General features: G+C 41.1%; 1 protein-coding gene across 3 annotated transcripts; it reads right to left on the bottom strand.

Annotated features, from left to right (window-relative positions):
* Positions 1-851: 851 nt before the first annotated feature.
* LOC130418047 (uncharacterized) lies at positions 852-22,252 on the bottom strand. 3 transcript variants are annotated; one of them, XM_056743986.1, is made up of 11 exons: positions 22,149-22,252; positions 21,309-21,389; positions 11,747-11,874; positions 9,870-10,172; positions 9,340-9,597; positions 9,108-9,236; positions 8,787-8,926; positions 6,842-6,884; positions 4,248-6,651; positions 3,664-3,704; positions 852-3,113 (listed from the first exon to the last, which is right to left on the bottom strand). In XM_056743986.1, exons 3-9 carry the CDS (start codon positions 11,796-11,798, stop codon positions 6,557-6,559), a joined length of 1,020 nt encoding a protein of 339 aa, XP_056599964.1. In that variant the 5' UTR covers positions 11,799-11,874; positions 21,309-21,389; positions 22,149-22,252; the 3' UTR covers positions 852-3,113; positions 3,664-3,704; positions 4,248-6,556. The 3 variants fall into 3 exon arrangements, with proteins under 3 accessions (XP_056599964.1, XP_056599967.1, XP_056599965.1); XM_056743989.1 differs by lacking the exon at positions 8,787-8,926; XM_056743987.1 differs by lacking the exons at positions 4,248-6,651; positions 6,842-6,884; positions 8,787-8,926.
* Positions 22,253-23,588: the final 1,336 nt, after the last annotated feature.

Below are 23,588 nucleotides of genomic sequence, written 5' to 3'. Positions count from 1 at the left end.
AGAGCTCTGAATTGGTTTATATCGTACCTAGCTAATAGAACATTTTCAATCAATATAGGTGAGTATTCCTCTAAAGGTGCTGTCTTAACAGGTGGGGTTCCCCAAGGATCGATTTGGCTCCCATTTATTCTCTTTATTTAGCATCCCATTGGGTTGTATTTTTAGAAAATATGTACTGTCTTTCACTGTTATGCGGATGATACGCAAATTGATCTGCCTATTAAGCAAAACTCTGAAGGTGTTGATGCCCTCCTTGCCTGTCTGAGTGATGTGAGGGCATGGCTATCGCTAAACTTTCAAAATTTCAATGAAACTAAGACCGAAATAACTTTATTCGGACCTTCAGGTTCTGTGGCTGCATCCTGACTTAAATCTTGGTGGGCTGTCCACTTGTGTTAAGAACCATGTAAAAAATCTGGGTGTTATCTCTGATGAACACTTGAAGTTTGATAGGCAGATAAATGTAGTGGTAAATTCATCCTTTTTCCAGCTGAGACTCCTGTCATTCATCCTTTCATTATGTCAAGACTTGACTATTGTAACTCACTATTTTTTGGGATTATTCAATCTTCCATGTGCCGACTACAACTGGTCCAAAATGCTGCATCTAGATTTTTAACTGGGACTCATAAACGTGCTCATGTCACTCCTGTTTTAAGACCTCTGCATAGGTTGCCTGTGCACTACATAGTAGATTTTAAAATGTTGCTTAATGTTTTAAAATCGCTAAATGGTCTGGGTCCCGCATACATTTCTGATCTACTGGTTGAGCGAAAGGCTTGTAGATCTCTTCGGTCTTCTGTTGGACATCAACTGTCCTGCGTATCCAAAAATTGGACTAAGGGATTCGGTTGAACAAAAGTTGAAGTTTATTAATCTGAAATACAGCGCTGGGCTTCCTTTCTTGTGACTACAGAGTCTTCAAGGAAAAATCAGCCCCGCCTCAGTGGTTTACAACAATTTTATATGTGTATGTGTGGGTGTGTCTTCAAGCTTGCTTCGGACAGTGGCCAACCCCTGAGCGCCTTGACCTCTGCTACTTTCTTTGTGTCCAATGGAGTGATGCTTCATCTCATATTTTCGTAGACTACATCCTTCTTCTTTTACTATCTGCAACACAAAATACTTCCCCCACCTGCCTCCACATAAACTTAGGACCCCGCACTATTAGGGTATGTGTGTTTGGATGTGCAGCACACATCTCTTATCTTCTCCCCTGCATGGAATGCTGCCCACACATACTCAACCCCCACATCCTGTTGAAAATACCTCTTTGCCCTCTAATATTCTCTCTTAACTCTGAGGCCCTACTCAACACAGTAAAATAATGTAATGTTATATAAGGTAAGCAGTAATAAGTAATAATCATATAAAAACACACACAGAAAATGTTATTGATATAAACCCTTATTAAAATTAATCAAAAGCGCAGGGGTTTCTGAGCCTTTTCTTTTGTTGCCCCTCAACTTTGAAATGCACTTCCCATTACAATAAAAAAGGCTACATCTGTGTCTTCTTTTAAGACTGGGCTTTTAAGACCTATTTCTTTGATAAGGCTTTTTATTTTTTATTTTTATCTTTGTAGCTTTTGTATATTTCTACAAATTTCTATGGAATTTAATAGTTATCTATGTATTCTTTATATTTTCTGTATTTTTCTTCTTATGCTCTTTTTTGTCTCTTGTGATGTTCAAGCACATTGTTCAACCTCTGGTTGAAATTAATAGTGCTATAAAAATAAATTGCCATTGCCAATGCTTCTCAGGTTCCTCAGCCCAAAAGGTGAATGAATATTGTAAAATATTATTGCTATTGACATTATTTTAAGTAAACCATTTATCACAACCTTTATAGATGTCACTTAGGCCTAAAAACTAAGTCTATTAGATAGCAGGATTTGTAATAGTTGGATTGCTAGATTTGAAAATAAGCTTTTTAAATGTTTTATAAAGTCTTCAGGGGTCTGTCTTCTGTCTTTGCTGTGTTCCCCCTTCACATCCCCTAACCCACATCACTTCCCGTAAACACGCCCACACTTTCTGTTTGATTACTCAGTCCTCCACACATGCCCACTCCTCAGGGTCAATGAAGTGTAAGAATATGGAGTTAAAAAGAGACACTGAAAATCAGATGTTAGCAGATTAAAAACATTTCAACCACAATATATTTGTGTAATACAGTTCAAAGTAGGAAAGGGCGGAGGCGGGAACCAGCGAACAATCAATAAAGTTTAATAAAAAATAAACAAACAATAAGGAAGTGAAAGACCGGCAGCCACCTCACGGTCGACTGCTGGCCACAAGAAAATAATACAAACTTAATATATCCGGGCCCGGTCCTCTCTGGTCGTACATTCTGTCCCTTTTCCTTTTATGCTTTTATGCTTTATCTCTGGTGAGAGATACCAGCCAGTACAACGCGTAGCTGACACTCATTATCATTATCTCGTCCCGCCTCGCCCGTCACAATTTTAAAATAATACACTGTCCTAAATTACGAATTTACATTTGAGCATTAATGTTAAGTTATGAAAAATTACAAATTCTATTATATACAATCTAAACAAACTGTCCATTATAGATGTATACAGGTGAAACAACTCAGACAAGAGACAGCCAGTGGACTCAAGAAAATGAATCACCCTTTGAATTTGGCATGTCACAGAATGAATTAAATGTTTATAAAACATGGAATGTGAGGCAAGAAAGTTAATATACAGTGTTAGGCTAAAGATATGCCAGCATTTTTACATTGACATTCACAGTACCAGCTGATTTGAACACACTTTTTTTACTCCCAACTAATATTTCTAATGAAAATATATTAGAACCCAAGTTTTTTATAACAAATCATCAAAAAGAACTGCTAAAGAATACAAGCACTTGGCCAAATGACAGTGTGTCATATTCTTCATGTTTGTAACTATCCACAGTCCTTTGTTTGTTTTCTGATGTTGTTGGATGAAGTGGCGTCTGGTCTATTAGCTGGCGGTTGTTTGCAGACTTGTGAATAAATTGTATGTTCTGTTACAGCAGTCACCGGCTGATTCAGGGTTGCGCAACCGCATAGTAGACTGTACTGGATTCTTTTTCCTGTCGTGTCTGACCTGGAGTCTTAAAAAAAGTGTTTTAAAATTAAAATGCTTTCCTGAACAGTTACTCTAAAGCTAATGTTCCAGCCTGTAACAGTTATGGGGTAAATGCATACAAGCGGTTTTAGATCAACATCAAATTATCTTTTAAAATAACAGCATCATTTGTCAAACCCCGTTCCTATCAGTGCTTTAAATAGTCGAGCTGTCTTGCCACCATTCTACCATCCTCCGGGGCCCCCTCCCAGGCCACGGGGCAGGTGCTCCGAGTTCGGGGAGAATTACCGAACTCGGAGCCCTCGCCCCGGTCGGCACGCAAAATACTTATGCTATCCGTCCCAACGTATTATCTGTGAAGCGAACACGTGAATGAATTTCTTAAACTCTGCAGCAGTTATTTTCCCCTAAACTGCATGTTTCAGAAAGATACATGGCACTGTTTGCAGATCCTCCCAAAATATTTTCTGTTACCCAAAATGATGCAAAATTAAATATAATGTAATTATTGTAATGATAAACAAAAATTATCAACAGTTATTAAACAAAACAATGCAGAGTAAATGAGAACTTACCCCAACTCCGTCATAGTCTGTATTAAGGTCCTGTCGGCCACCTAAGATGTTGAATGTATTATTACTTCATGATATTACATTGCTATCCATTCTCATTGACCTGCATATACAGTCAGGTCCATAAATATTGGGACATCGACACAATACTAACATTTTTGGCTCTATACACCACCACAATGTATTTCAAATGAAACAAACTGCTTTAACTGCAGACTGTTAGCTTTAATTTGAGGATATTTACATCCAAATCAGGTGAACGGTGTAGGAATAAGAACAGTTTGCATATGTGCCTCCCACTTGTTAAGGGACCAAAAGTAATGGGACAGAAGAATAATCATGTAATAGAATAATATAATATAGAATAATATAATATAATAATCCATTCCATTCCATTCCATTTTCTACCGCTTATCCGAACTACCTCGGGTCACGGGAATCCTGTGCCTATCTCAGGAGTCATTGGGCATCAAGGCAGGATACACCCTGGATGGAGTGCCAACCCATCGCAGGGCACACACACTCACTCATTCACTCACGCACTCACACCCTACGGACAATTTTTCCAGAGATGCCAATCAACCTACCATGCATGTCTTTGGACCAGGGGAGGAAACCGGAGTACCCGGAGGAAACCCCCGAGGCACGGGGAGAACATACAAACTCCACACACACAAGTTGGAAGCGGGAATCGAAGCCCCAACCCTGGAGGTGTGAGGCGAACGTATTAACCACTAAGCCACCTTGCCCCCCAATATAATAATCAATAATCATAAATACAGTGTACTGTTGCAAAATGGTGTAATATGTAAGGCAAACTCAATTTTGCATGCGTGCGATATGCCAATGTTTGTGTGCATGACACTCCAGTTGTTTCTACTGCCTTAACCTTGGTGAAGAAATGGGATTATTTTATTTGTGCAAAAAAAATTACACAACCTTAAAAAAAACGTGAACGAAAAATGCAATGAGAAAGGAAAAAACTGCTTCATAATGAAAACAATAAGCTGCAAGAATGTGACATGATTTTCGAATAAACAGCATTTTTCTTAAAGAGTATATTTTACCAGATCATGTGAATTACATGTCATGCAGTGTGTAATGCTGCCGTGTGTGAATGAAAGCAGTCTGCCAAAGGTGGATGAATAACATAGTTATTGGCTTGAAGAAAGGGAGTTGACTCTGAATCACACAAACGCTGCGGATTTATGTCACTACATGTAGTCCCCGCCTGATTGACAGCTCCCTTACAAGGAAGTCGATACTGAAGACAGATTGATGGATTTTAAAGAGCGATCTGCATGTTGTTATCTTTATTGTTTTGTATTGATTTTAGTGTTTGTACTTAAAATGTATTTCTCATTTAGTTGGTGTATTAGTTAGTAATTGGTATTTGAAGTTGGTTAGTCATCGGAGCGTCTTCCTCATTGTCATCATGTTAACCCTCAGGTAATAGAATGTAATTCAGATAATAAAGAGAACTGCAAAAAGTTCTATTCCTGTGCAATAGCAATTCTGTTTTAGCTTGTTCATTGTGTTTTATATTTTTTGTCAGTTATAATTTTTTACTATTTTCTTATACAGAAACGAACAACTAGCATAATAACATTCAATAAGAAGACAAGTTACAGATAAGTGGGTGTGAAAAATGACATGGCTAACTGAAAACCATGCAGCAAACAATACATAAATAAAAACTTTTACCAATTGTATTATCACGGTTACATTAATGTACCTGAGGGTGACTCTAACCACTGAGCCACAGGAAAGCACACATAAACCAGGTTAAAGAAAAGCAGAAGAAAGACTTCTTAAACTATAAACAATAATTTAAAGGTAGAAACAATACATAAGATTCCACCACGATTATAATCTATAGATATGAACTGAAAACACTTTATTGTAGCCTATCTCCTCAAAACTCACTAGGCATCTAGTTGTCCTGATATCATTGTAATTATAAATTATAGACTGCTGACTTGACGGCCTCCAAACCCAGGTAAAGTTGCATGTGAATGTGGCGTTCGACGTTCGCTTGTTGTTATGGCGTGATAAAGCCTGGAAGCGTGTGTCCCACTCTTAAGTGTGTGAGAGTTGGCAACCAGGAAAATACACTGAAACTTTTTTTGACATGTTTGTGAATATACACCGGTTGTTCCTGTGGGGAAATTTCCATGCCTCTTAACATGACGCGGCACAAAATGAAACATGATTGGTTTCTTTACCTGTCAGTCATAGGGCCTCTTGGGCAGGTCTTGACTACGAAAGACTAATGGCTCTCACTAAATCCTTGGTGTATCGAGTCTGATATCATCACGTAGCCGTGTTTTATGTCAAGTTTAAGAATCATAGGTGGTTTGGGTTAGGTTTAGGTTAGGGTCTGAGTTAGGGTTTCTAAAGACAAGTCACACCAAGGATTTAGTGAGGGCGTCCGAAAATTGCATACTATGACAGTATGTACTGATTTAAATTAAGTAACTAAGTATCGACAGTTAAAATAGTATGTTTGATAGAATGTGTGTGTGAGTAGTAAGAATAGATTTCATATATGACGAATTAACATGAACGTGTATGTAGGTGTCGGTACAAACAATTCATTCATAAGAAATGTATTAATCTGTAGTTACATGTAAAAAATAGATACTCGATCTGAAGTTTTCTTCCATTTTTATTTGACTACATTTTAAATTTGACCGCTGCTAAGCTCCCGTTGTATCATGGGATAGCGAAGTGTCCATCTGACACAGTCACAAATCTCGGTGGAAGCAGTAGACCGAAGCAGTAGACCATCGGGGTATTTCTCTCTGTTTTGTGCATACAGAGGTTCCAGACATACTACTCATGAGTCATACTCATTTTTCGCCTACTATATAATATGGAAGTAGGAAAATTTCTGTCAGGAGCAGGAATCGAACTCGGGTCTCCGGTTTGACGAGATCCCGACTCCACCACTAGGCCACAGTAGGGACACTAAAGACAGTGCGGGAGAAACTAAATGGAGACAGGCAGGCAGACGTAAGGGTTAACAGGGGTATTTATTATATATAAGAAACAGGACAAAAAAGGCAAAACAAAACCCACAAGGGGGAAAACAAGACAAGATAATATATTTAAACAAAACAAGAACAAGGACTAACTAAACTACAAAAACAAACACTTGAAACACTAAACTTACACTTACTAGACAACTCGAGGACACCAGGAACAAGCATAAAGCTGAGGAACTGTAAAACATCAAACACACGAGGTAAGACGTACAATGAACCAGCACAGGACAAGGAACACAAGGATGTTTTAAAGGGGAGCAAATCAAGAGGGAACAGGTGCAGGGGATTAACAATCAAGGAAAACTAATTAACACAAACTAGGACACAGGAGGGTAGGAACGAGGATGAAGAATAGAAACAAAGGATCCTGCTTGATTCCACCTCAAGACCTAGAATTACCTAACAAGAAGAGATGGAATCATGACAATTTCGGACGCACAGCGAGGCTAGTCCTGTATCTCGATCAGCTCCCTTGCTCCCGAGATAGTGAATCAGAGTATCATGTGCACTGGTAAGGACCCTTTCTCCCTTCTCATTGAGCCATCGTTCACTTATTTTCCTGTGATGTGACTGATTAAGTGCCTTGTTGTACTTCACAGCTGGTTTTTATCAACTACCTGCAAAACCGACATCTCTCTGACTTTATTTTTTGAATACTGGTTGAAGTACATATGAGAAAAACTAATTTTGTAATTTTGTAGACTGGTACTCAATCGTTCTTGATTTCGAACATTTCGCCCTGGTCAAACTAATGACGATCTGTTCTTGGCATTAGATATTAGAAGGAGAAGTTTTTGTGTCTTGATTAGTTGAAAATTTTAGCCTATTTTTTTTCGAATGATTTGCTTATGTGCAAATGATAGCCGAATACTGACATACCAGGTTGTGGTTCCGTATGATAACCAACCACACATATTTTTTAACGCATGAAAATGTGATGTCAGCTCATCTAGGCAACACTGAGACATTGTTTTTTTGGGCTGGACTTAAGAGTGATGTATCTTTTCATGGTCGTACATGCAATATACGCCAATACATGGGAAAACCAAACCAGGTAATCCCACCAGCTCCCTTCTCTCTTATTCCGGTTATTGGTGACTCATTGGAGCATGAAATTACTCGGCCCATTACTAAAAACAAAGGAAGGTAGTCAGTTCTTTTTTAACAATGATGTGCATTGATACTCATTTTTCTGAAGCCATCCCAATCCGCAAGATAACAGCTCCTGTCATTATGAAGGCATTCATTATATTTTTCTCTACTTTCGGTTTACCTCGATGGTACAAACTGACAGAGCCACACATTTCTTGTCCAAGCTTTTCACGCAGGTTTTAAAATCTCTTTTCGTTACCCACAGAGTCTCAACTGCCTATCACCCTGAGAGTCAAACATTAAAGTCTTTGCTTTCACCAAACATTAAAGTCTTTGCTTTCACCAAACATTAAAGTCTTTGCTTTCACCAAACATTAAAGTCTTTGCTTTCACCAAACATTAAAGTCTTTGCTTTCACCAAACATTAAAGTCTTTGCTTTCACCAAACATTAAAGTCTTTGCTGCGAAAGTACTGCATGGATAAGGGTGGAAACTGGGATTAAGGTATCCCATTAGTTTAATTCGCTGTGTACAAAGTGAATCAGGAGTCACTCTTCTTCAACCTAGCCAAGCTAGTGTTTGGACACTGTGAGATGACCGCTTAGTAAAACATTTGTATTATAGCTTTTTAGATCTATCTAGAGTTTAACTTCATTTTACTACTATCCGTAATAGGACGTGCTAACTTAACACTTCTAGTTCTAGATAAATTGAAACATAAATTATTTTGATGACTAAATAGCTGAATATAGTAGATCCTGCTCTTATGTCAAAAATCAATGGATTTCCATTCCATTCCATTTTCTACCGCTTATCCGAACTACCTCGGGTCACGGGGAGCCTGCGCCTATCTCAGGAGTCATCGGGCATCAAGGCAGGATACACCCTGGATGGAGTGCCAACCCATCGCAGGGCACACACACTCACTCATTCACTCACGCACTCACACCCTATGGACAATTTTTCCAGAGATGCCAATCAACCTACCATGCATGTCTTTGGACCAGGGGAGGAAACCGGAGTACCCGGAGGAAACCCCCGAGGCATGGGGAGAACATGCAAACTCCACACACGCATGTCGGAAGTGGGAATCGAACCCCCAACCCTGGAGGTGTGAGGCGAACGTGCTTGGATTTCCATTATAAAAGAAAATTATAAGCTTAATTTCCAGGGAACACTGTAAACTAATAAAATATTGTGGAGGGTACCTAGAGGTTCTTCAGAAGTGTGAGTGGTTAAGTTATTGAATTATAAGTTTTTGTTTACACTTTTGATAAGATTGATATGAAATCTACAAAAAAAGTATACCTTTACGTCTTTTCCAATAGTAAGAGCTGTCCAAAACAAACCCAGCCATCACCAAAACCAGAAAGCCGACAACACAGCCAATCACTAAGTTAAGATGTTTGCTGGACTCTTGATGTGTTGCTGGTTTCTCTGGAATATAGTAACAGTCAATTCATAAAGAGGTTTAAAATTATCAGTCCGATGGATATCACTGTATTGTACATGTTAGGTATGTTTACCAGCAGAGATTTACCTTCACAAAACTGTTTAGTGTCTGTTGACTCCGTTTTCCAGCTGACAGGGTTGCTATGGTTACAGATGATGGTGTTCTCACTGCAGATCAGAATGAGCGTGTACTTCTTCACTGATGTCACATCCTCTGGAGAGCAGCAGCTGTTGGTGTATATGGAGTTGAGTGTGAGGTCATGACCTGTACAGGTAAAGTTCACAGTGCAGGAGTCACTGCTGGATGAGTTTGAGATGACAGTAAGAACAGGAGCCTTCACTGCATCTGAAACACACATTCAAGAAAGACACATTACACAGATTAACAAACTGTGTGCTGTAACAATAATAATAAACAATGCTGTGACCAATCACTTTGATAGACAGGTTTGACTTATTGTCAAAAGCAATTAACAAATAACAAATCTTAACTGAGCATAACTGAGCCATTTGTACCATTTAGCAAACAGCAGACATAAGAAGAAAAATACCATTTGTCTAATAGGAAAAGGTTTTTTACATGAACGTCTGATAATATTAATTCACTTTTATACTCACCCAAAACATTTACTGTATATACAGCAACATTTATGCTTTGTCTTCCAGGTATATCTGCTGTATAAACCCCACTGTCATTCTCCTGCATGTTCTTCAGTGTTAGAGAAAGGGTTTTATTATTAAAACCTGCCTTGTCAGGATAATAATTCTTTAGGTTATTAAATTCTTTATAAAATTTCACTATAGTGCTTGATTTGTCATTCTCCCAGGATAGCTCAGAGAAATGAGCAGGCACATCTCTCTGTATATCCAGCTGAACTGAATCTCCTGTTTGCACAAACACGATGTCTTCAGCACTGGACCCTGAGGAGAGAGAGAAATGTGTAGTTGTTAGTCTTATTTTTCATAAACACACTTCTTTTTTAATCCATCTGTCAGGATCCTATCATTTGAATTTAATAAAATTTAAATAAATGACCAATTTTAGGAGGTAAATGAAATATTCATATTCATATGATATAGGCAATTCTACGAAAATTTCAACCTTGCCATGAAAAATAAAGTTTTTACTAAAGGGTTTTACAATACTAACCGCACAGATGTTGGTGGTTCTACTACCCATGTAATGTCTCTCAATGTTTTTAAAAGCATTTGTTTTATTTTTAGTGCATTATTTTTTTTGTCATTTTCAGGATTGTCACATCCATAACGGTACAAATTTCTCATAAATGGGCACACAAAAAATATAATATAGTAACCATTTTATGTTCCCTTTTCCATATGTTGGGTATAATTGCTTCAGGTGTGTGCATTTAATTGCGTTTAATTCACAGAAATCCTTTTTTTGCAGAGAGCAGAGTATTTTTCTGAAATTTCTCTGATGTTTAAAATCTATTGACAAGGGTTTAGTAAAATATAAACAAATGGTTCAGCATATTGGTGGTAACAAATACATTTTTATGTTACATCCAGAACACAAAATGTCACATAAATAATGCTTGAATTGCCCATATTTATACCTGTCCAGCAGGCAAAACTGATGAGAAACACAAGCAGCTCAAACTGGGCTAAATAAAATGCCTTACAAAAAAACACATGTAAATAGAGCAATAACACGATGAACAAGGGTTCACAGCAGAAGCTACATGAAGGACCCTCACACTTTACAAGATGGGATGGGTCCATGAATAATTATGTACTAATATCTGATTTAATACTTTCTTCCACATGAAGCTGCAGCACCTTTCCTGAAACAACCTTTTAACAATAACATATTTCACATGAACTAATGAATTAATGAAGGGCTAACCTCAGCTAATACTGGAATGATGAGGATGCATGTGTTAATACTGACCAGGTTAACTACATGTTTGTTAGTTAATGTATTAATAAACACCTGGAATTAAAACTTAGCAAATCGACCCTTAAATAAATAAGGAGGTCTTCTATGAACTTAATGTGTACTTTTGTAATATTTAAGATGAATCAAAACGTACAATTTTATGACACTTTAAATACTTTTAATAAAGCATCTGTCACACTGCTGGACTAGTGGTGGTCCTATGATTACACATTTTCACTGACACAAACAGTGAAGTTTGTGACTATGTATGAATGTACGAAAATTAACCACATTGTGATCTTGTTACCTTGATATTTTGAGTGATTTTATGCAGTTTTTTTCCTTTAACATGCCACTACTGTAGCTTCTTCAATTAAAAAACAGGCTGGTTTCTGATCTTTCCTTCACTTATTTCTTCAAATGCACTAGATGATAAGTTTATAATCATAATCAACCTAGGTAAAGTCATGACAAAAGTCATGAGTTGTTATAATAATATTTCCAATATTTGCTTTAACTCAACCTCTAATAAAACAACCCACACAACACAGTCAACACTTTGAACTATTAACACAGTAATAATACAGTTTATTACCTGTTTTGGAGATCAGGAGTATCGATAATGCAAAAAAGTAACTTGCTGCCATTGTTAAAGGTTATATAATAGCCTTAAAATGATTATAACATCAAAATTGCTCGTCTGGCATGATGACAGCGAACTTCCTGAGAAGAGAGGAAGTTAAGGGGTGTCAACATTTTGACAAACACACATTAGTACATTATGCAAAATGTCCTCACAAAGATGGCAATGTCCATATATGTTTGAACATAAATCATACTAAGGGTTGTTTCTGGCAATTGAAAAAATGCTGACAGCTTTCTGCTGAAATCTAATGTCCATGGGATCAGAATTGCTGCAATATTCTGAATAAATAAACTATGATCCAAGTTTCACAAACATTTTTCAAATCGACATATGCACAAAAAAAACATAAATTTACATTGCAGATAAAAATATTTACAAATTTATTTTAAAGGCATTTATTTGTGGATCGCTTTCTGCATGTTTGTGGATTGCTTTCTGTGCATTTGGGAATTGCTGCACGCATTTGTGGACCATAGCACACAGTTGTGGATGCCTCTCTGTGCATTTGTGGATTTTGAAACATTTCTAACATCAAGAAGTGCGTACAATCCACAAATAGGGTGACACCGCCCACTATCCACTCAATTCAATGGGGTAACTTCCGCTTTCGTTGTCCAACAGGGAACGTTCAACAGGCGGGACGAGACCTTGAGTCGAGGCCGGTGCGTGAGTGATAACGAGCGTCAGCTGTACACTTACACGTCTCATATCACGGAGGAGATCGGGAGCATAAGAGGACGAATAAACGGACCGTCAAGGAGAGAGGACCAGGCCTGGGTTTTAGTTGTGGTTAGTGTGTGTCGCCGGTAGTCGTCTTTGAGGGGCTGCCGGCTGTCTATTTTCTATTGTTTTATTAAATGTTTGAATGTTTGCCGGTTCCTGTCTCCTTCGTTCCTTTCTAAAGAACCTTATTACATATATTACAAAAAGGCAAATAAACATGCGATGTGACAAAAAATGTTGGACATTTTCTTTGTTGGATTTCTGTAAAATAAAATGCACAATCCTGAAGCAATAATACTCGAAGAATGGAGAGGGGATGCCTCTTTCAGATGGGGTTTGCCCTTCAGAACCTATCGTTTCGACTGGTTTTGAAACAGGCCAATGAAATTGGCAAATTAAATTTGCATGTCGGACTCCGCCCCTTGATATCCGGGTATAAAAGGGAGAGGGCGTGCCGCATTTACTCACCTTTAGTTCTGAGAAGTCTGAGAGCCTCACGACAGCTCCAGCGGTCGGCACGTGTCTGTGGCAAGAAGGACACAATGTATTGTTCCCTCCATCAGGGAACTGAGGTTACATCCGTAACCAAGACGTTCCCTTTCTGTCGGTCTCTCGACGTTGTGTCCATCCGACAGATGGGGCTCCTATTAAAACTCGCCACAATGCTGTGCGGTATTACAATCTCAGCGAAACGACGGTGACAAGCCTGGGCTAGTCAGACGTGTCGCTATCGTGAAATGTATAACCTTCCAGTGGATAGGTGGGCAAAGTATCAGTGCTTTTTAGAAAAGGTGGGAAGCCTCTACCTTTGGTCCTCACGGGCGGCGGCTTCTCGCTGTTAGAGAAACTACTGTGCCGCAAGGCCACTGGGAAGTGCACTACTCGAATGGGGAACGCACTACAGAGACAACGTCCTACCATCGGGAGGAGTTCTAGTGGAGACACCCTCATGGTCTCAACATCAGGGGGGAGCTCATGGGAGAAAATATGCGGACTGAGGTAGTTATCCGCGAGGTGGAGGTCCACCTGGGGAGGTCATGGGTTTCCAAGGTAGGAACCAACATGACGATACATCGGACAGAACCACCTGAGTGGGGGAGCTACAACGTCCGGTAGCACTAGGTCCGGTTAGAGCTATGTGTGGATAACTCAACAGGTACCCGGCCTAAGGGCCAGGGCTGCTCTGCCCAGTCCACCCAGAGGAGGTGCTTGCTTAGTGATGGATGGAATGCCTGTTCTTAGCCCCCTGGGGAAAATAATGGAGGCTAGGTAGCAGACTGACCCACCTATGGAAAGGGGGGAAGGTGCTTTCGCAGGCATATTGTCTACCGGGTGCCAGTCCTACATGTTGTCATGAAAGACGCGGGCTGACACCGGTTCAACACGGAGGTTGCAAAACTTGCGAAGGTGTTGGGCTTGGCCCAACCCGCAGCTCTGCAGATTGCTGCCAGTGATCTCTCACTGACAGTGGGCACGGGCGATTCTGAGACTGGTACGCCGTGTGACGGCATCCATAATCCATTGCGCTTCTCTCTGTTTGGAGACAGCTCTCCCCTTCTGCTGACCTCCAAAACAGACAAAGAGCTGATCAGAGGTCCTGAAGCTCTGCATGCGGTCCAAGTAGAGGCGCAGTGCGCGTGCTGGACACAACACGGATGGGGTTGGGTCTTCCTTCACAGTGGGGAGCGCCTGAAATTCACCGACTGGTCCCGAAAAGGAGTGGTCTCATTGCATTGGGGCCCTTGCATACCATGGTCTCAACCACTGCTGGGGATAGGCCACTCAGGATCTCCTCGTCCCATCCACAACATGCCCTTCTCCTGAGAAAGCAGGTCCTTCGCCTGGGTAATCGGCCAGGGGGAAGTTGTTGTCAGAATCATTAGCTCTGAAAACCAAGTCTGGTTGGGCCAGTGTGGCGCAACTGGTAACACTTTACATTCCTATTCCCTGACATGCACAGAGTCTGTGCAAGGAGGCTCACTTGGGGAATGGCGTACTTCTGCTTGTTCCCCAGCCAGCTGTGTGCTAGAGCATCCCTGCCACGCTCTCCAGTGAACTCGACTCTGAAGCCAGTAGGAACGGGCGATCACGAGGCAGAATCGAGACATGAAAGTTAGCGTCCTTTAGTTTGATTGCCATGAACCAATCCTGACATCTGATAGATGCTAGGATGCGCTTCTGCGTGAGTATCCCTAAAGGCAGCTTCTGTAGGTGCCTGTTCATGGTACGCAGATCTAGGATAGAGAGCATTCCCCCGTCTTTTTTGGGGACAGTGACGTACAGGCTTTAAAACCCGTTGTACATCTCGGATAGAGGGACGAGCTCAATTGCTCCGTTCGCCAGAAGGGTGGCGGCCTCGACCCGTAGTACGGGAGCATCCCTGCCTCTGACCGAGGTTGAGAGAATAACCCGAAACTTGGGCGGAGGTCTGGCGAATTGGATCGAGTAACCGAGACGGATCCTTTGCCGTAGCCACCGTGACTGTGTGGGAAGCTCAAGCCAAGCGCCCAGGGAGATTGACAAGAGGACTAGGGGTACGATCTGCTTCATCTCACCCGCGGGAGGTAGTTCGATGGCCAGCAGTGTGAATCCCTTGCTGTGGGAAGGCCCCCAGAGAGGAGATCGGCTCTGCTGTTCCTGCCTGGCGAAGCAGCTCAACGCACTGTCGAGGGTAATGAGGACTGCCGAGTATAATCGAAATTGCGTTTCACCTTGATGCAACGTCGGTTTGCCGAACACAATTGCGAGGAGGATGAGAGCGGCGGTAAGACACACAGTGAGATTGGAAACTTTTTTTGTGAGAATGTGGCCCCTTGGGTCCCGGAGCGACATGGCTGATGTTTAGACGGGGCCGGAACATCCCTGGTCGACCGGCCAGTGTTGTCATGGCTGGGGTCGGGCCCGATAGTGGTAATCCCCCTGGTGTTTTCCCGTCAGTACCGCTTCTGACGTCACAGAGGACTGGGGCTGCTGGGAAGCAGACGCTGCACAGGATCTCGAAGGGCTGTTGGCGGCCGAGTCGCGGCGGGGTAGAAAGTGACTTATTGCCATCCGTCTGCTTCTTTACCATCGAGAACTGCTGGGAGAAGTCCTCGACAGTGTCATCAAAAGCGAACCTTCTCAGCATCCCGCATCTGCGCAAGGTTGAGCCAGAGGTGTCTGTTCAGGACCACGAGTGTGAACATCGTCCGACCAAGAGCCCGCGCGGTCACCTTAGTCGCCCATAAGGCTTGGTCAGTGGCGGTGCAGAGTTCCTGTATTAACCCTGGGTCAGTATTGCCCTCGTGGAGCTCTTTCAACGCCTTGGTCTGCTGGACCTGCAGGATGACCATGGCATGGAAAGAGGAGGCAGCTTGACCCACAGCATTATAAGCCTTCAACACCAGAGATGCCGAAGTCCTACATGCCTGGGACGGGATTCTAGGTCGACCTCTCCAGGTGGCCGGCATCTGCGGGCACAGATGCACCGCAACAGCACGTTCCACCTGGGGCACGTAACCTCTAGCTGCCCCACCATCGAGAAGAAAGGACGCTCGAACCGGTTTGACGTGAAGAGCCGAAAAGGAGGCGTTCCTGGTCTTACTCAGTTCGTCATGAGCCTCCAGGAAGAATGGAACCGGGGCCGGGCGCGGCTTGGATTCGCGCTCAGACTCCAAGTACCATGTATCCTACCGCGAGCGTTGGGGAGAGGCAGTGCGGTGCACTGCAACCCAATGCTCATGGCAGCCCGGGATAGCATGGCTGACATCTTAACATCCGCTTCCTCCTGAGCTCATCCTCCCGTGGGAGGTAGCTGCAAGGATTCATCGGGATCGTATGTCAGCAGATGCTGCAATGGACATCTCATCATCATCTTCACGCACCATTTCCGGATACGTAACTGAGGATCCAGACGGCTTCTGGGGAATGGTCAAACGACGGGGTGTGAGCGGTCCGGAAGCGCTTGGCTGATGGATTTACGCTCACAGAAGTCTCCATGTCACCCTCGCTGCTCGCACTACCGGACGGCAGGGCCTTGGCCACTATCGTCATTGCCTGGGTAGCTAACGAGGTGGTGGCTGGTTCTCGGAAGAAGACAGGCACCCGTGACCTCAATATCTGAATGACCATCCGTCCGCAGTGCAGGCAAGATGTGTCCACAAATGCTGGCTCAGCGTGCTGGACGCCCAGACACTTGATGCAGCTATCATGTCCGTCGCCCTCCTCGATGAGGGTGCCGCACCCAATAGAACAGCTGGACATGCCGCGCTGGAGAAATGCTCAGCCCTGGAAAGGACTCTGGAACCGCAGAGACGCCCAGGGGAAGGACGCTGCAGGATTGGGATGATCCACTCCTTCACGTCGTAGATCCGGCAATATATATAAAGTTTTAAACTGTAAATCATGAGCGATAGCTCTGAAGAACAAAAGGTAAATGAATGCTGCACGCCGTTTTCCTTTTATACCGGATATCCGGGGGCGAAGACCGGCATGCAAATTTCATTAGGCAAATTTCATTGGGCTCTTCTAAAGTAGTCAGAGCTGATAGGTTCTCAAGGGCGAACCCCATCCGTCTGTTCAACACAATGTCTAGAGACCGACAGAAAGGGAACTGAGGTAACCAAGACATTATTTGCTCATGTTTTCTGTGTGAGAGTTTTGTTTTAGGAAACAACATAATATGGATCATGAACCTGATATAAAAACTGGACGTGTGTATGTTTGATTACTAGGCTTTTTGAAGTGAAGCTAAGGATGGAACATTCCATGTGGTTTGTGGTGACCGTAAAATAAGTATAATGTGTTATATTTTTTTCTACTGACCTGGAGGAAATCTGCTGGTTCAGTTTTTATTTACCCTGCCAGAATGTTCATGGGATCAAAAAAAGATTTTTTTTTAAAAATGGACATGTTGTATATTTCTTGTTTTTGACGTGTGTAACATTAATAAGGTTAAATATTAAAAAAAAACTAAAATATTATATTGATTAGGTAAGTCAAGGAAACTGCACTAAACTGTTGTGATAATACGGCTCTGCAGACCAATTTTATTTATGTCCCCAACAATGTCAAAATAAAATGTTCGGCCTTGGTTAGGTATATATCAAGTTTCTGCAGTTGTCATTCAGAAACAACAAGTTTGGAATGAATTGTACTGGGAAACAGACCAGAGATGTTACTGTTTTTAAGGAACTATTTGAGACCTTTGTAAAACTGCTTTAAAACATCATGTACAAATCCTTTGAGGTAAGACTTATCATGTTCCCTGAAAAAAAAAAGGGGAAAACTATTTATTCCTTTACTATTGTAAGAAAGAAGTCATCATCTTAATCATCACCTAACGCGCAGCATGTTTAATGTAGGCAAAAACTGGTAAAAGTTAAATGAAACGTTTTTTTTTCAGAAATGCTTATAACCAGACTATAATAGGGATCAATAATTACTAATCTATAATATTCCTCATCCTGACAATGCAACAGCGAAAATGAAGAAGTATATGTTTAGGTTGCCACCCCTCAATGTGCACTTGTCCCCCTTTGCCACCCCATAAAACCCTGGACCAGCCCCTGGTCATATCTGCTATTCACAAAACACATGAGAAGTCAATAATAGTGTAGTAGAGTAGGCGGGGCGAGACCGTGGTTCGAGTCCGGTGAGTAATTGTGAATTAGCGCCAGCTGTGCGCACACCGGCCTCGAATCACGTAGGAGATGGGAGAATATAAAAGGAACAAGCGACCGGACCGTCGAAGAGAGAGGACCGGGCCCGAACTTATGTTATGTTTGTATTTATATTATGTTTTTTTCGCCGGCGGTCGTCCGTGAGGGGCCGCCGGCTGTTATATTATTTTATTAAATGTTTAAATGTTTGCCGGTTCCCGCCTCCTTCCTTCCATTTTATTGAGATTTGTTACATTGATGCCGAAACCCGGGAGGAAGGAGAGACATGCTGTCGGAGAGTCCTCGCCGCCGAGTGGCCTCGCGGTGCCGGAGAGTTCGGGCGGCGCGGACGAAGGGCGTCCGCCAGTGGCTGCCCGAAGCGGTGGCTCAAAACTTCGGTGGAACGGCGACCTTTGCTGCCGCGCCCCTGGGTCGAGGTGGGGTGGCTTTCATCCAAGTGGGAGCGGGGGGGTTGCCGCCGTCCGCCAGAGGCCGGAGCCTGTGTCCGTCCCCCGAGGGGGAGGAGCAGGGGGCGGAAGTGCCGGGTGAGCCACCGCCTGCCAGAGGCCGGAGCCTGCGTCCGTCCGCCCAAGGGGGAGGAACAGGGGACGGGGAACCCGCCCCGACTCCCGGATAAAGGAGGAGCCACCGCCGGCCGCCAGGGGGCGGACGGTCGAGCCGTCCACCGAAGCCCCAGGGCCACCGCAAGGCACCGCGAAGGAGAGTACTCCGACTGGTTGAGGAACGAGCGGCAGCATGTCGGGGAACCGGATTTTTTTTTTCCTCTCTCCCCTCTCTCTTTCCGGTCGCTCCGAGGGCTCCCGTCTCCGTTGTCTCATCTCGTCGCTGCATACCCCCCACCCCACCCCCCCCGAGGGAGGGGGAGGGAGCTCCGGACCCCCCGGCCTGTGAGGGGTGATGGGGGTATGTAGTAGAGTAGGCGGGGCGAGACCGTGGTTCGAGTCCGGTGAGTAATTGTGAATTAGCGCCAGCTGTGCGCACACCGGCCTCGAATCACGTAGGAGATGGGAGAATATAAAAGGAACGAGCGACCGGACCGTCGAAGAGAGAGGACCGGGCCCGAACTTATGTTATGTTTGTATTTATATTATGTTTTGTTCGCCGGCGGTCGTCCGTGAGGGGCCGCCGGCTGTTATATTACTTTATTAAATGTTTAAATGTTTGCCGGTTCCCGCCTCCTTCCTTCCATTTTATTGAGATTTGTTACAAATAGGTTATTTATTTAATAAATAACAATGAATTTATAGTCTTAAATGGTCAGTTAGTGTCCCACATAAGGTAAGTCTATAGGCGTTATTGGCTAGGCTTGAAATAGTCCAAATCCAGGCTATGCAATGTTCAATGAGCAACATTTTTTTTCTCTTCCCATTGACTGTATTTAATCTTTAGCTCTTTGCTATGGTAGTTTATATTATGCTGATATCACTTTGACACGTAACTTTAATTTCGTTCTTCCATCCGGAAGTATTTTCTGCACAGACACCAGCTTTTTAAATATCTTAAACATTTAACTTACCCACAGAAAAACGTGTTATCTCAACAATGAAAATGTTAAGTCCATTGCTTTAAATAATTTTTCCTTCGATTCTGAGAAATAATGCTTTTTTCAGTTTTGGTAGCAGATGGTTAAGGAAATATATCTTCAAATAGGAAACTATGACTGCTTTGAAGATTATTGGTGCCTCTCAAGAGCCAGGCGAGAGCTTTCTAGTAACGATTGTAAGGCAGCGGGAAAAGTCCTAAGAATTAAGGTTGTTTGTGATGCTGGGACACAAAACAACCAAACCCCATTTGCTGCCTGATCCTGAGGAATGATATAATTCCCTCCCATCAGGGTTGATGTCCATGAACTGAAGCCCTCTTCTTATCACACCTCTCTCCTCCCCTTCATCTCTTCATGCCTTGATCATTGGAAAAGTGCTTACACATTCCATATTGTGTTTGTAATGTTTTGTTATGTTATGAAGATTTAAAAATCATGTCTGGTATTGTTTTAAAGATCTTGGTGCGATGGGTGAAAGGGTCTATTTCTTTCAAACCTAATAAAGAGTGTATTAGAGCTTGTTTAACTTTAGGACATTCCCTGCACTCCTCTAGAGGATTGGCTTTATCTGGGAATCCTGTTCACAGATAAATTGGCATCCCATTTGTTGATCTCGTAAGCCACGAGTTAAACAAAATTTCACAATGACCATTGTATTTATGATTCTTTCACAATGACCATTGAATTCATGATTATTTGTTACATTTGGTTATAAAAGGTGCATTTGCAAAAGACTCAAGGTAGCTTCTGTAACCAGAACTTCCCACATTGCAGCTGTGTGTCTCGATTTGGAAGCATCTGTGACCAGAACTTCACACAATGCAACTTTCTGTCTCAATTTTGCAGGTATGATAAACTTTGTGGTTTTAATTTTATACTATGTTGATAATCTTTGCTTCTTTGCTTTGCTTATTAAGTTAGAATATATTTGTATGCACATTCTATGATTTTAATTAATGTTGTTGAAGGTTTGGAACTAGAAAACACGACTTAAGGACTGTAGGAGATGGCACACTTTATCCTGGAGGACCGTTTAGAGCCAAAGAACTGTCAAACACCGTTCTGATCTTGCAGATTATTTACTGTAAATATGTGGGGTCAAATAACACAACATACATGTATAGGTAACAATAAAGTATACATCAAGAAAAACAGTATAACAACACTGAAGTAAAGTATAACATACTATACAACGATGTGACATGTAGTATAATAGCTTGTAAATGCAGTTAGAACGTGATATACTATCTCCAGAAAATACCATTAGCACTGAGCAGCGTAGCATGGGGTATTAAATCCGCCTGTATTGAAATAACTGTTCAAACCTTAAACTTTCATATCAACAACAATGTGAGACAGATTCAAGCATGATACGAAAAGATACATGATAAGAAACGCTACTTTTAAACCGAACATAGGAAAAACATAAGGCGATCAACCACGCTGACGAGAAAAACACGGAAAAATGCGCATTTAATAACACTCGACAGATGCTGTTAATAAAGAAAATATGAATCACCCTAACGGGGATTTATTGTATCACATTAACAAACTATTGAGTGTATATTTATAATAAAATACTCACTTCGTTTGATGCAGGCACACTATTTAACATAAGCGTGGATCGCAGGTTTCTCGCACCTCTTCAATACTTCCGCAATACTTCCTAATTTGAAACAAAAGTCAGAGCTATCAGGAAATGTTATGTATTGTTAACCTAACTAAGGAATGTAAAGAATGTCAAATCATCGAACTTACATCGAACTGTCAAATCCAATATTTAATGTAGCTATAACAGGCATATGTGTTCCACTTTCCTTACATCATTATCAGTAATATTACTGCATTTGCTGATGAGGCAACCCTGACTATCTTGTTGTAGCAATTAAATTGAATAACATTGTAGTAAAAATGTGTCTATTACACTGAAATCATGAAACTTAAAATATTAAATTAAAAGCTTAAAAACGAATGTTTCCTTATTTGTTTATTTGAATGAAAAAAATCATTGTTTTTAAACTCTGTCGCAATTTAAAAACACGTTATAATTAGGTTAGGTTCTTGTTGAGGAAAGGCATGAAATGCTCAAAAGAAAGTCGGCTCAATGTTTATGAACAATAACTCCGTCCGAAGAATCTGCCCAAACTCTGCAAGGACACACAGATAACAATAACGTTCAAGCGCTTTTTTGTGATTAACACTGTAATCTCAATAATTTTATAAATTCAAAATTATGTGAATTTAAATAGGGCAGACATTCTTCTCTCAGCTTTATTTTGTGTGATTAAGATGCATTCGCAGCATTTACAGTTTTTCTGCCATCAACTAATATAAATCCGTCTTTCATGCATTGAATTTAAAATATTTAAATTTATAATTGAGTTATTGTTAACATAAATGTATGTAGCCTTAGATCATTATTTACTTGTTTTGCGTTTTATGCCGCATGCATTCCCCGCGTCCATTCGCTTTTTTCGAGAAGGGTCTGGCTGCAGACCAGATGCACTCTCAGGCCAGATGCACTGTCAGCGGCGCATGCGCACTCCGACACATGCAGTCTCAGTCGCGCATGCGCACTCAAACAAACGCACTGTCAGACACGTGGTGAATTAAATTGACCTACAGGCCAATTATAAGTATATTTATTAAACATTCCATTTATTTCTTTATTCTCATACAAGATTAAGTCCAAGTAAAAGTGTTATTATGAATTATTTGACAAATGTAATCAAAAACGTTCTTTAACATTATCAGACGAATGTTGGAAAGTATATTGATTTCATTCGTACAGTATTAGATAGATGTAAAGTATCGTTTTAATATATAAGATAATGTTTTCGAAACCTAACTTAATCCTTATAATCAATGGTAGATATATCGCATCTATGATACTTGGTTAACGATACATGTTCTTCATACAGTAATTTATTGAAGAACTAACGTTATCTAAATTAATTTTGTAGCGTTGCTTGAAAACTCACAGGAAAGTTTGTAGGTGACCTGCACTATATAGTTATTTTTTAGACAATGTGTTACTCAACATTATTTAATATGACGTTGAAATCTATCAAATATAGGGATGTAACGATTCACTCAGCTCACGATGCAATTTATTTTTTATTTACAAAATGCGATTAAATATTTATTTACAAAATTAACAACTTCCCTTGTATTATTTCTTAAATGCTTCACATTTCTTTGTATAATAAATTATGTTTTATTTCAAACAACAAAACTAACCTGCAATTTTAAAACAAATTAATATTAGAACAATTATTTTTATATACACAAACTAATACTGTCTGGGCCTTTCTTGGATTTTAAGGCATTTTTTAAGGCATTTTTTAAGGCATAAGATCATTTTCTTTCTAATTTAATTATTAAGTTGTTTATATATACTTTTACCCCTGAATAAAAAACAAAAAATTATCCAATATTTGTGTATGTCTGAGAGTTTTATAGTGGTTGTGTTAATGAGTTTGATAGCATGCATGTGAATGCTTTGATCGTGTGTGAGTGATAGTATAGAAGTGGTGTATGAGAGAGAGTTCGATTGCATATATGAGAGGAAAATTTGAAATATGTCTTTAACGGTTGTCATGACTAACTTGGTAAACTTGTGCTGTATTTTCTCAACTAACAGGAAGAGCCTTTTGACGGACAGGTAACTCCTCAGGAAAAGTACCAGCAACCTTAAAAAGGTAGTCGTAAAGGTAAGTAAAATTTATATTTGCTTCTTAGGTAGATGAAACCAATCTTTTCATCTGTGAGTTTGCATCAAAGAGGCAGGTGGTTCAGTCTCCACGAAAAGTAGGTTTTATTAGAGAGGTTGTGGCCGTTATTGTTCAGCATATTTTTATTTATC

This window comes from Triplophysa dalaica, chromosome 3 (assembly GCF_015846415.1).
Source record: "Triplophysa dalaica isolate WHDGS20190420 chromosome 3, ASM1584641v1, whole genome shotgun sequence".
NCBI classification, from domain to species: domain Eukaryota; kingdom Metazoa; phylum Chordata; class Actinopteri; order Cypriniformes; family Nemacheilidae; genus Triplophysa; species Triplophysa dalaica.
This window is presented reverse-complemented; position numbering and strand designations above follow the sequence as displayed.

Coding starts and splice junctions, on each gene's coding strand:
- LOC130418047 (XM_056743986.1), bottom strand. CDS start 11,798: ATGGCAGCAAGTTACTTTTTTGCATTATCGATACTCCTGATCTCCAAA. Junction 9,598..9,869: donor ATATACAGTAAATGTTTTGG/GTGAGTATAAAA, acceptor TGTGTGTTTCAG/ATGCAGTGAAGGCTCCTGTT. Junction 8,927..9,107: donor CTATTGGAAAAGACGTAAAG/GTATACTTTTTT, acceptor TGGAAATCCAAG/CACGTTCGCCTCACACCTCC.